This window comes from Linepithema humile, chromosome 5, assembly GCF_040581485.1.
Source record: "Linepithema humile isolate Giens D197 chromosome 5, Lhum_UNIL_v1.0, whole genome shotgun sequence".
Lineage (NCBI taxonomy): Eukaryota > Metazoa > Arthropoda > Insecta > Hymenoptera > Formicidae > Linepithema > Linepithema humile.
The window spans coordinates 23,530,286-23,542,271 of NC_090132.1; the positions used below are offsets into that span (position 1 = coordinate 23,530,286).

General features: G+C 45.1%; 1 protein-coding gene across 10 annotated transcripts; it reads right to left on the reverse strand.

Moving 5' to 3' along the window:
* Window positions 1-18: 18 nt before the first annotated feature.
* On the reverse strand, window positions 19-11,500 carry LOC105670305 (zinc finger protein 721-like). Of its 10 annotated transcripts, XM_067354846.1 has the most exons (12): window positions 10,513-10,790; window positions 9,860-10,244; window positions 7,362-7,981; window positions 6,832-7,065; window positions 6,465-6,665; window positions 5,978-6,397; window positions 5,435-5,896; window positions 4,644-4,931; window positions 3,790-4,212; window positions 3,250-3,386; window positions 2,889-3,004; window positions 19-2,810 (listed from the first exon to the last, which is right to left on the reverse strand). In XM_067354846.1, the coding sequence occupies exons 3-12, from the start codon at window positions 7,893-7,895 to the stop codon at window positions 772-774; spliced, it is 4,854 nt and encodes a 1,617-aa protein (XP_067210947.1). In that variant the 5' UTR covers window positions 7,896-7,981; window positions 9,860-10,244; window positions 10,513-10,790; the 3' UTR covers window positions 19-771. The 10 variants fall into 10 exon arrangements, with proteins under 10 accessions (XP_067210947.1, XP_012219179.1, XP_067210950.1 ...); XM_012363756.2 differs by lacking the exons at window positions 9,860-10,244; window positions 10,513-10,790 and adding an exon at window positions 11,343-11,500; XM_067354849.1 differs by lacking the exon at window positions 9,860-10,244 and having other exon boundaries at window positions 5,771-5,896.
* Window positions 11,501-11,986: the final 486 nt, after the last annotated feature.

Genomic DNA, 11,986 nt, shown 5'->3' on the forward strand with positions numbered 1-11,986 from the left:
AAAATGCAAAAATAAACATTTTTATATATGTATACAATATGAGCATTTATTATCATTTATTGTACAAGACTGACAATCTCAAATAAATATGTACATTAAGGATCATGTGGCATCTCTCGTGTAGCGCCATCGAATTAACAAAATATAATATATATTTGATCCACTTCGTATATATGTCGAGTATGTACACGCACACTCATTATCGCTCGAAGTTATTCAACAATGTTTTAATCAATCGTGAATACAAAAAGTAACAAATATAATCGAACAAAGCATGTATTATATATTCACATGTATTATATATTCATTTATCTCTCTAATCTCATAAAAATTTATTTCTAACTTTACGACGATAATTCCTGATATATTACTCATTAATTGCACCGAAAACAAAATTACTTATTTTTATAATTTGCAGTAATCAACAATCAAGTTTATGAAAACAGTATTTCGCAAAGTGTCTGTTATAAGTCGGTAAGCAAAATATTAACAGTACACCGAACAAATATTTCAATAAATTAGCGTATTTTTATTGCGTCGAGCAAAATCTGTCAACAGATTCTCTCTGCATAAATTTATTCGAATTGATATTATATTATATAATAATTTGATCAAATCTACCGCGTTTCGTTATATTTTGTTTACTCAATTGTATAGTAATTATCATTCGCGAGATGGTAACGCACGTATATATTTCGTCAATTGCGATTCTTATATAGAAAAATGCATAAAAACATAAATGTCCGCGTGATCGTAATCAACAAATAGAAATTACGCGGAATGATTTTTAGTTTCGCCCGTGTTCGGATCCACGATGACTTTCTGCTTCGACGTGTTCTTCGTCGTGGATTTACTTAGAGAGGTAGAGTGCGTCGGTTCGGTAAATGGTAGGAATTTACCGTCGGCGCTCTCTCTGAACAGAATCTCCTTTGTCCGCTGATTGACCTTGTCCTTTAGCTCCTTGCCGTTCGCAGGTACCTTCTCCATCATTAACGTCAATAGCTCAACGATGAGATATGCTTCGGGCTTATACAGTCGTGTAAAATGCAGCTTGATGTGCTCGTTGAGATTCTCGTCCTTGCGCGGAATGTAGTTGCAGTGCGGGCACGGCGGTGTCATGCGCTCGATGCCGTGGCGACGCTTGTGAGCGTCCATGGCGTCCTTGTCAATGGTGGAGAACGGACAGTTCTGGCAGCGGATCGTTTCCGTATTGGTGTCGCCCGTCGGCGAGATGATTCCCTTCTTCTGCATCAACAGGAGGCTCTGCTTATCCTGATTTGAAGTTTGCAGCGCAGCGTTCACGGCAGACGCGTTACTGCTGGACGTGTTAATGGCACCGGTGGTCGATCGCAAGGTTTTACCGGAACGCGATGTGAATATGGTGACGTCGGGGATGCTGTCGCTATCCACGGAGATCCTGTCGTCCTCGAATCGTCTGCGCAACGCCTGCGCCTCCGCGTTTGCCTGATGCTTCTTCAGATGCTGCACGTAATTCGCATAGTATTTGACCGAGTAGTCGCACGTGTCGCAGCGGTAACGCTGCTTCGCGCCGTGCAATGTCAGATGAATCCTGTACTGCTCGCGCTTCTCGAAGGCGGACGGACACTTGTGGCACTTGTAACGCTTCTCCTTCAGACGGCCGTTTCGCAGATAGCCCGGATAAACGAAGTTGGGATTGCCGCGCATGAAGACGCCGAATTGCGGATCCGGCGGTGGCTGCAGAATCGCGGCGGCGGAGGCGGATGCGGCGGGAACGGGAGTCACAGCTATCTCGCTACCGCTGTCGTTCTGCCGTCGATGCACCACCTGGTGCTTCACCAGGTTCTGCGCGGTTTTCGACGAGTAGTCGCAGTCGTTGCACTTGTACCGATTGTTGGAACCGTGCAGCGTCATGTGATACTCCAGGGCGTCGAGTTTGAAGTAGCGCGCCGGACACTTGGCGCACGTGAACACCTGATTGTCGGTCCTTTGATTGGTAGCGCTGTTGTAGGAGCTCTCGTTGATTTCAACGACAATCCACGCGACGTTGGACGTGCCTTCGTTGGTCTCCTGATTCCCGGCCTCGACGCATGCCGTCGCGGGCGGTGGATAACGTTGCGAGTGTCCGTATACGGACAGCAGATACTTGGTGCGATCTTGATACTCCGTCGAATGAGCCTTCTGATGGGTCAGCAAGTGCTGTGGCTGCCGCGCCGCGTACGAGCACCATTGACACGTATACGCCAACTCGGTCGAGTGATAGCGCAAATGGATGCGCAACTCCTTCTCGCATAGAAACCGCGCCGGGCACTTGCCGCAACAGTGCACCAGACGGGAATCGTGTAGATCCGGCTCGGCGCCCAGTGCAGGAGTGTCCCTCATGTTAAGCAGGGACGCTACATCGCTTAGCTGTTGCAAATCCGGCCGTGTCTCGTCCACGAGACAGTAAACGATGCCCTGGGATCCCGCGTGCATATCCGTATGAGCGATCATGACTTCACGACGCGTGCAAGTGAAGCTGCAATCTGTACAGGCAATCAATGGCCCCTGCGCTGGCATGTCCACGTGCATCGTCTCGTGATCACGGACCTCCGCGTACCGCGACGAAACGTACGGGCAGTGGCGACACTTGAGCATCTTCATCAACGTGCCGTCCGGTCGTATAACCCAGACCAACGGAATGTCCGGAAAGGCGCGGGTGTCCAAAAGTAGCGACGGAGGCGGCAGCGGCAGCGGGGCTTCCAACACCTTTGGAGTTAACGTTACGTTGTTGCGTGACGTTATCTGAATCACTTGTTCCATGGATGTCTCTTCTTTCAATCGATTAACACCTATAATTAGTCGCACAAACGTTTTAGATCGCTGCAAATGACTTGGATTATGCGCGCCGTATAATTTGCAAGACCTACCACTTTCGGAAATTGACACTTGTTGCAGTTTTTTCGGACTTGGAGGGAAATCCATGTTTTGACGATGAATAGCCGCTAGCTCTTCTCCGTGGAGTCTAGCATGCTCCAGCAGTTCTCTGTAGTATAGAAAATAGTAATTGGTATTTTATGTTTTCATCAAAATATTTATAATGACGAATATTATATTATTCTTTTCAAAATTGATAAAATTGGAAAATTATATAACATTTTCCATAGAATTTCATAAAATTTTTTAATTTTATGAAAGAGACAATTGATATTGCACAATACTAAGTTAATTCTAAGATAAAGAACAGCATTCGTTTGTTAATTAATAAAGCGCTTTACCAGCGACACATACGCCTTTGTACTAACGTAGTATGGACAGAGATAGCATTTGAATATAGCTTCTAAGTTCGGTCGATGGTGCATCCTGTGTAGAGACAACGTGGCAGCGTCCGGCGCCGAAAATGGACAATCCCGACAATCAAATAGATTCTGCGAAAACAGTAACACAATAACTCACATCACACTTGCTTAATTATCCGAGTTATTTTATGTTATAAAATCCGAGTTATTTTATGTTAGTTATTTTATGTTACAAAATCCGAGTTATCTTGGTTATAAAATCCGAGTTAACCAAATTATAAAATTCAAAAGAGAAGAAAGGAGAGAAGAAAATGTTTCCAAACAAAGCGGCGTCTCGCGACGGAATGTGTTTTGCTCTGTTTGCACGTTTCGTCTCGACTGCTCGCTGTGTTTAGAAATTACATAACTGTCCACCAAGGTATTGCTTATTTTTATTTGCCTCTGCGAAGCATTCTTCATTCCGACTAATAGGATATTCGCGTGCGGAATGTTACTACGACTGCGAAGTTGTAAGTAACAGCATCGAACTCACTTTTTCGTCGGCGGGCTCTTCAACGGATTCGTAATGAGATTTAACGTGCTGCAACACGTTCTCTCTGTTGGGATCACGGTAATTGCAACGTTTGCACTTCCACTGAGTGCGTTTGTTCTCGTCGGTCGCCGGGGATATGAAGACCGCGCCGCCGCCACTAGGAGTATGCACATGCATCGTGACAGGATTGTTTTTCAGCAAGGACTGCCCGCGATTTTTGACCGCTGCCTTGAGCGGCGGCGGCGGTCGCAAGCCACCGTTTTGATTCGCCTCGTTTGACGGCAAGATCGTGACGGCGGCGCCGGTCACTTCACCGTGATCCTTATTGCCTACAATCACCAATTTCGTCGATGACTCGTCCGTATTCGTTTCCTCTATGCTACGCTCCTCCATGTGATCCTCATCCCACGACTGCTGTTCCACCTGAAACAGAGAGAGCACCGCATTGTGTAAACGGCGCTTGGCGATCGAACGTTCGACGATATATTGGATGTTATGAAATGTGTTTAACAGTTCGCGTCACCGAGAATTTTGCATCACGCTCATGATAAATCGACGCGGGTGTTCCGTTAGACTTTCACAGAGGTTCATCGAAAACATTGATCGAACTTTCGCGAGGAAAAGTAGGATCGATATTTTCTGTCCACTAATTACTAAGAATATGCTTATAATTGACTGTCACAATGCAATAGTGATCAAGTGTCCGAGCCGTGGCCGAATTGTGGTGCTGAGAATCTTTCACGAGTAAGTTCTTTAGCGAGACAATGTCAGCGTCATCATACTAGATATGGATATCGGACGTGAGAGAGAAGGACAAATGGATTATCTTATGTAACTGAGATTCATTATTTCACCTGTGCGAGATATTTGTTATACTTGGAATAATTCCGTCGGCCTGTCTCATCCGTCATGAGCACTCTGGCACTCGTATGCACTGCGTCTTTAGCCGCTTTAAGCTTAATATGTTTTGTGATGTCCCATCGCCAGTTAGAACGATACGCGCACATAGAACACTCGAACGGCTTCCGGTTTAAATGACCGACTATATGAACGTGAAAGCGACTTGCGGTGGAAGCCCAAAACGGACAATGGGGACATTTGAATACCCGCCGCCCGCTCGGATGCGTCGGACCACCTTCAACCTAACAAAAGTATTTTTGTATTTTTATCGTCAAAGGACTGCCCAGCAACGACATGTAACGAGCTAGTAACAAACTAGAAGTTAGATGCTCGACATCCACTATGCAATATGTAAAGCACATTCTTAATAATAAATGAAAAAAAATAACGAAGCTCGCTCTAGATTTTTACACAGTAATCAGATATATTTTACGATATACTTCTGCATACTCTACAACATGTCTCTACAGCATAATCCTTCTAATACCAACAATAACAAGTTCGTAGAAATATCTTCAACTAATTTTACAGGCACGAAAAAATTACGGACAAAAAAAAAAGAGAGACAAAAAATATATCCACATAGCAGCGAGAGTTTGCTTCATATAAAAATTACCATAAATAATCCGTATTCTACAAAGTTTTGAGCTTTAGCGTTGCTTTCAGATTTCACGTTCCTTCGCAGAGAATCGCGCGGTAAATTTTCTTATTGCATATACTTAGATTGTTACTGTGTACACCGTACCGAGGATCCAGAATTCGGTCTCCTGTGATTCGCGTCCCAGTCCATTTGCGCGGCGGAAGCGTACTCGCCACGGTACGAGGTCATGCGGACATCCGAGCAATTCGTTACTTTCTCTAAACTACTATCGATGGACGTTGCGTTGTTGCGCGAATGGCAGCGTTGCATATGCATTTGCAGTTCTGTGGAACTCTTGCAACGTCTTCTACACTTAGGACAACGTGACGTGCCCACGGATACGCTGAGCGCGGTGTGGTGTGTCTGTTTGTGGCAAGCCAGCTCCTCCATGCTACTAGCTTTAAATGTACACCAGCATTTCAAGTCGTTGGCGTTACTTACGGCTACCTCTGGCACGCCGTTATTAATCGACGTCGCTGTCGTCGTCAGTTTTTCCTTAATTCTATCGAAAAAAGAGGCGTTCTTTCTCTCGAATATATCGGCCGCATCTCTCTTAGAATTCGTCGCCTGAAAGCAAACGGCAATCGGTCATCAATATTGCGCTCGAAATTGTATTCCAGCGACAAACGGAATTCGGTCACAACCAACCTCCTTATTTGCGTACATCTTGGCCAGCTCGGTGTCCCTCGCGATTTGCGCCAATTCGGGTCTCACCCTAACGCGCGGAACTCTCAGCAAAGTTGTCGGCGGTCCGCTACTGCTCGGCTTGTTATTTGGCGAAGAGTTGGCTAGTTTCAATGGTATTAACCTTGGCAGTGGTTTGCTCAGTTTGGACACAGAAATCGGCGCATGGCATTCGGTTAAGTGACGCTGCATCTCGGAATCCCAGGCTGTTATAAACTGACAGCCCACTTCCTCGCACTTCAGCGCGATGCATTCCGCGTTGGCCAAGGCGCTTTGCTTATCCTCTATCGAAATTATCGAATCATCCATGAACGAGTCGACGGAATTGATCGAGGTTATACTTCCGGTTTTGTTCAACGCCTCACGAAAGTCACTCGCTCCAACCTGGCGGACATTGAAACACGTTATTTCATATGATTGATAAATCTTAATGAGCAAGATAATATATTACCTGATTGTAACGTTTTGGACTATTTCGTGGCTTACGTTCGAAAGCGTTATTACTTTTGCGATTGACTTGACCCACAGGTGGATCATGATGATAAGATTCGTGCACCGTCAAGCTCTGTCGGATATCAGCGGTAAAATTACATGCACGACATTTGAAAGCACCTCCACCTCCATGATTCCTCATGTGTCTTTCTAGATTCCACTGCAAAAATAGCGTTAAAGACAAATGTAATAATAATCTATGTAACCTACAGATATAATCCCAAAGTGAAGAGAGAGATTGCAAGCTTCTCTTTAAACCCCTGGAAAGTATGTGACATATAATCACACGTATCTCTCGGAGAAACCAAGTAGTAGAAGGAACAAACCTTATACGCTGAACTAAAATCACAAGCATCGCACTTGATCATCGGCAGAGAATGATATTTAACATGCTTAGTATAACGCGCTCTGATATGCGTCACGTAATCACATTTTCCGCAACGAAAGAATTTTCTTTTCAAATGATGCAGTCTTTGGTGACTTTCGAGATCTTTCACGTTCAATGCGACATACGAACACGCAGGGCAATGATTTTCGACTGGACTGTGTCCGTTTTTGCCCTAAAAATTACAATAAAACATATTCCTGCGAACAGTGAGTGTGTGCTTTTGTATGATTGATTTAATTAACATATCGTCACTAGCATATATTGCGACTGCAAAATAATGCACAGCACATTGCCTCTCTAGCATAAAAATAGACGCATTATTAAGCTATTTTCCACTTTTAAAAACAGCATTATTATAAGGAGGAAAAAAAATCGCTAATATAAAAAGGAACGAGCACGAGAGCGCAAAACAGAGCGATACAGATTCAAGAAATCGCAAGGGAAGAACGGCGTCGTCGCGGCGCGTACCTTATATTTGTGTTCCTTTTGGAGGTGCTCGAAATACGCCTGGATGCTCGGCAACGTTTTGGGAGGATTACAACTTTTGCACTCGTACGAAGCGCGTTCAGTCTCGAGATCAATCGTTTCTTCGGATTTCACCGCGAAATCAACATCGATTTCGCCATCCGGAGTCACTTCTTCATCGGCGACGACAGTCATCGTCAGCTCGTTGTCATCAACGTTGTTATCGTCCTCGTCGTCGTCGCCGTCCATCTCGTTTGTCGCAACGTCCATCGTTCTGTCTTCGGTTTTCTTCGCGCTGCATTTCTTCGCCTCCTCCTCGTGACGCGCGAGCGCTTCTTTAAGGTTACCTTCCGACCTGCGTATCGTGTCAACGGCGACGGCGGCGATAACGTCGCTCTTCGCTCGCTGTCGTTGCTGCTGTTGCTGCGGTCGCGGTCGCAGTGCACGCAGCCGGGGCAGTCTTCCCGGCATCTTGGACGACTGCCGTGCACTTCCGCGTAGACTTCTCCGCTCACCCTTGCCCGCCGCACCGAACATGGCGCTCCGCGCAGAAATTAATTATATTCACCAGTCTCCACGTTCTAGCGCGTCGGGCCCCGTCATCCTCGAGCTCCGCTCCCGATCTGCCGATAAAAATTACGATTATGCTTATGGCGTCTGCTATTGCTGGCCGTACACAAGCGCAATCGCGTCACGCATCGCACACGGCCCAACTGTGGGGCTGACGGGCTTTACGAATCCTTTACGAACGCGTCGAATGATCCGCGCGCTCCCCGACTCTTACCAGCGATTAAAAAAAAACCTTTATCGGAGCGATATCACGATCCGTCAGCGTCGCGCCGACCATCGACGTGCGCGACGCTGCTTCTTCCGACGTCGTCGTCGTCGTCGTCGTCGTCGCGTTGTCGTCGATGGCCGCTGTCACGCGTGTGGTCTCAACAGATTCCGGTTCACGTTACGGAAATATGGTCCGCACGGACATGCGTTCGTATGAGCGCGCGAGAATGCATGCGTGCGTGCGTACGTCTGTGTCTCCTCACAATGGAAGAGATCCAGACACGCCGCAACGAGGACTGCGACTGCGACGACGGTGGTGCTCCGCCATGCTCCCCTTTTTTTTTATTTCTTTATTTCGTTCTTTCTAGCCGACGATGAATCCGCCACTGCAAGATTATCTTCCGGCCAAGAAATCATAGAAATAATTTGTGCCCCACCGTTTTCCACCACCATGTTTCTCGACCTTGCGCAAGCTTCTCCTCCTCTTTCTCCGCTCTCATCGAAACGGATCTATCGCGTAAAAGCGCGTCCGCGATCGTTACTGCACGTTCACGAATGAGAAGATCACATACTCAAGTCATTACTTGGCCCCGATATCGATAACGTCGTCGCGATATCGCAATCATCAGAAAAAGTGTCGAGCTACGCGAAGCTTGCATCATTATCGCGGAGTCATGCGTGAAGGTGTGTGCGCCAGTCGGCAGTGTGTTTGTCGGAAACAGATCCGCGTAACTTCCTTTTCCTCTCGTAATCTCCGATTTTCTTGGCAAAACAACACCAAGTCTGTTTGTCTCACAACACACCTGCTACATCGCGCTTCCTTCCTTTTGTATCTTATATATGCAAAATTCACGTTTATTATCTCATTGCGGTTTGAAATATAAAAAATGTATAGATCTATAATATCCTTTGCATGTCGATCGACGCTGCGGATGTATTTTGCAACCGACATCATTAAACTCTATTCCGATTCGATGTTTGTTCCTTTCATCTAACGCGTTTGACACGATTTTGTAGATTCGAGCGTCGAGAAAAAGAAAGAAAAAAAAAAAGAAGTATAGCAGGAAAGTGCAGAACAGTACAGCTGAAACGGATAGAATGTAATGGCTGCCCACTGAGGCGTTGTTATTAGCTCGCGATTCATGCAGATCGAATTTAATAAAGTGGCTTTCACGGCCGCGAGGAATGTCACCGTTCTACATGGCGCCATGATTAACCCCGGCGCTGCTGACGTGCCGCTCTTACTCGCAGTATCGACGTTCGCTGGGAAAATACGATCTCTATACGTTTGTCTACGATCCGTCTCTGTCTGAGCGAATTAAATCGACCGAATAACATCAACGTCCTGATGCATGTAAAAGCCTTTTTTTAATCGATCGTCCTCATTTACTTAAATGGTGACTTTTAAATATCGTTATAACATCTGAAAAATTAACGTAATTAAATTATCAAGTTGCAAAAATTAGAAACAAGATACTTATGTGGTCTGAAATAATTTATAAAATGCCCATCTAATGTGATAATGTGAAATAATTGATCCATTTTGATCTGAAGAAAATATATATTATAAACATAGATATTCTAAAATTTCATTTTCTCACTTGCAAATAAAAATCTAATAAGATATCCATACAATGCAGTGGATACTTAGTAAAAAAAGCTATTAAAGCACTCTTAGAAATGTATACGTTGCGGCTTCATTTTCGAATAAAAAAACTACTTACCAAGAATTATATGAATCTTTAATAATCACGAAAAAAAATTCTTGAGAGAGAACGCTTCAGGATATCGGATAAAAGAAGGATTCGTTTGCGAAAGTGTTCATGTGTCTGTAACATGTCCGACTTTGGTCTTGTCATTCCCTGATGATTTCCGGTGGAGAGAAGAGGAGGAGAGGAGCGTGGGCGGAAATGGACTCAACCGGCGCTTGTTTACTCGGTTATCGCGCGGGCGCGTGTAACGTTGCGGATCGACGTCAAAGTCGAAAAATTGTCATCAGATAATGTATTCGACACGTAAATTCGCTCAGACAGCGGTTTCACCAGCTTCCTTTCGTTCTAAATCTTCGTTTAGTCAATTCTTTGCCTTTTCTCGAATTCTGTGATAAAACTGCGAAAAGAAATTGAAAAAAAAAGACAGAAATTGTGTCGAACAGCCGCGATAAGATAGGCAATTGGATTAAAGTGGGTCTTGGAGAATAATGGATGGTGAATGCAGAAAAGGTGGCCATTTTACAAAGCTACGTATCTTCGAAATCGAGGACTCTATGATCATTCCGAGTTGTTTTTCATTTCATTTGAATTGTCAAGAACCGTCGCGGATATTAATAGCGCAAATATCGCGTGAACCGACGCTGAATGTTTAATTAGAAACAAACCTTCGTTCCACCTTCAGCAATGTGGTAATGAGTTTCTCGAGCAGGTTATCTTGCTATTGTGCGCGATTGTCGTATGATAGCAGCGACGATGTCGCGCAACTATTGGTGTCGCGTCATTGACGGCGATCGGCAGCGATCGACCACGATCTACTTATCGTCCATCCGTCTAATCATTCTATTCGTCCGGCGAGTGTCAATTCTATCTCGAAAATCGTATTGCGGTACAAAAAAGCCGCCGTTGCGCCGTCTTTTTCTTTCTTCCTTTTAACGCCCCTTTTCCCACCTTTTACTTATTCCTATTCCTCTCTTTTTTTCTCTCTCTCTCTATCTCTATCTCTCTCTCTCTCTCTCTATCTTCCTCACTTCGCTCTAACTTGCTCTTGTCGAGGTCTTCCGTCCTCTCCAGCTATCAGCTCCAATTGTGAATACTTCTTGTCGTCAGCGTCAACACTGGCTGACGGAGCGGATAGCAGATCGTAGGAAGACTACGAGGTGAGCGAACGCAGCCCCTTCCCTCCCCGTCCCTTCTGCCGCGCCCCGCGGTCGGTCGACGGCGACGACGATGGCGAGGTGGCGCAGACCGGGCGCCATCTGCAATTCCAATTTCGACACCGGGAGAACAGTCCCCGGCCTTCTTTCCGCGGCGTCTTCGTCGCTCTTCCTCCGCTTCACCTCTGTCGAGATCCTAATTCCTCCTCGAAGGAAAAGCGGCTTCACGTGGAAAGCAAACATTCCAACACGACGACGATGATGTCGATGATGACATTACATAATTATGCGGCGATCTAATTATATAACAATATTCTATTATATAAAGTTTAAAAAAATACCTGATTCCTTTTGTCTTCCTGTTACAGTTTTTTATCCTATCGGTATCGGTGCCCCTTGAAATCGATTTTGCTTTCTAATCTCGCTCCAAAGAGGTGCTATTTTTACTCCATATCTTATTTGCCTTCCGGGAATGTAACATTCTGATCCTGCGTAGGTGCCAGCATCCTTTCAGCTCCGTTTCATACCGCTCGTATTTCTTTTCCTCCTTCACTAATCAGCTGCACTTGGAATGGCGGCGATATGCGGGTACAACTCTTCGCTCGCCGTCGATGCTCAGGGTCACCTACTTTTGCGGTACTGGTGGAAGTACATCCGTCGCCGGACGGTGGCGGCTCGCCTCGGCGGCTTTCGGTTCATTCAGCTGTAACGTGAAGCAAATGGATGTTCAAGTCGCAAAAACGATTAATGCTACATGCTGATATCAGAGAATATAAAACGTGTCAAGGAAAATTATTTGTTGAGAGTTTCCAATCAATAATTTTCAAACATATTGTAATATTTTATGTTTAATGAAATAGAAATTTAAGAGACGCAACCGACCATAAAAAATACACTTCTGTGTAATTATCTTGCAGATAATTCTTTTCATTCTTTTCAAGAAATGCGTTATGCAAACATGTACGATTTCCTTGCTATGGTGATT

Excerpts from the sequence above, each read along its gene's own strand:
- LOC105670305 (XM_012363756.2), bottom strand. The coding sequence starts at position 7,895 with ATGTTCGGTGCGGCGGGCAAGGGTGAGCGGAGAAGTCTACGCGGAAGT. Across the intron at positions 6,666-6,831 it reads ATTTTAGTTCAGCGTATAAG|TGGAATCTAGAAAGACACAT; the intron begins GTTTGTTCCTTC and ends CTATTTTTGCAG. Across the intron at positions 4,932-5,434 it reads GACCGAATTCTGGATCCTCG|GTTGAAGGTGGTCCGACGCA; the intron begins GTACGGTGTACA and ends TACTTTTGTTAG.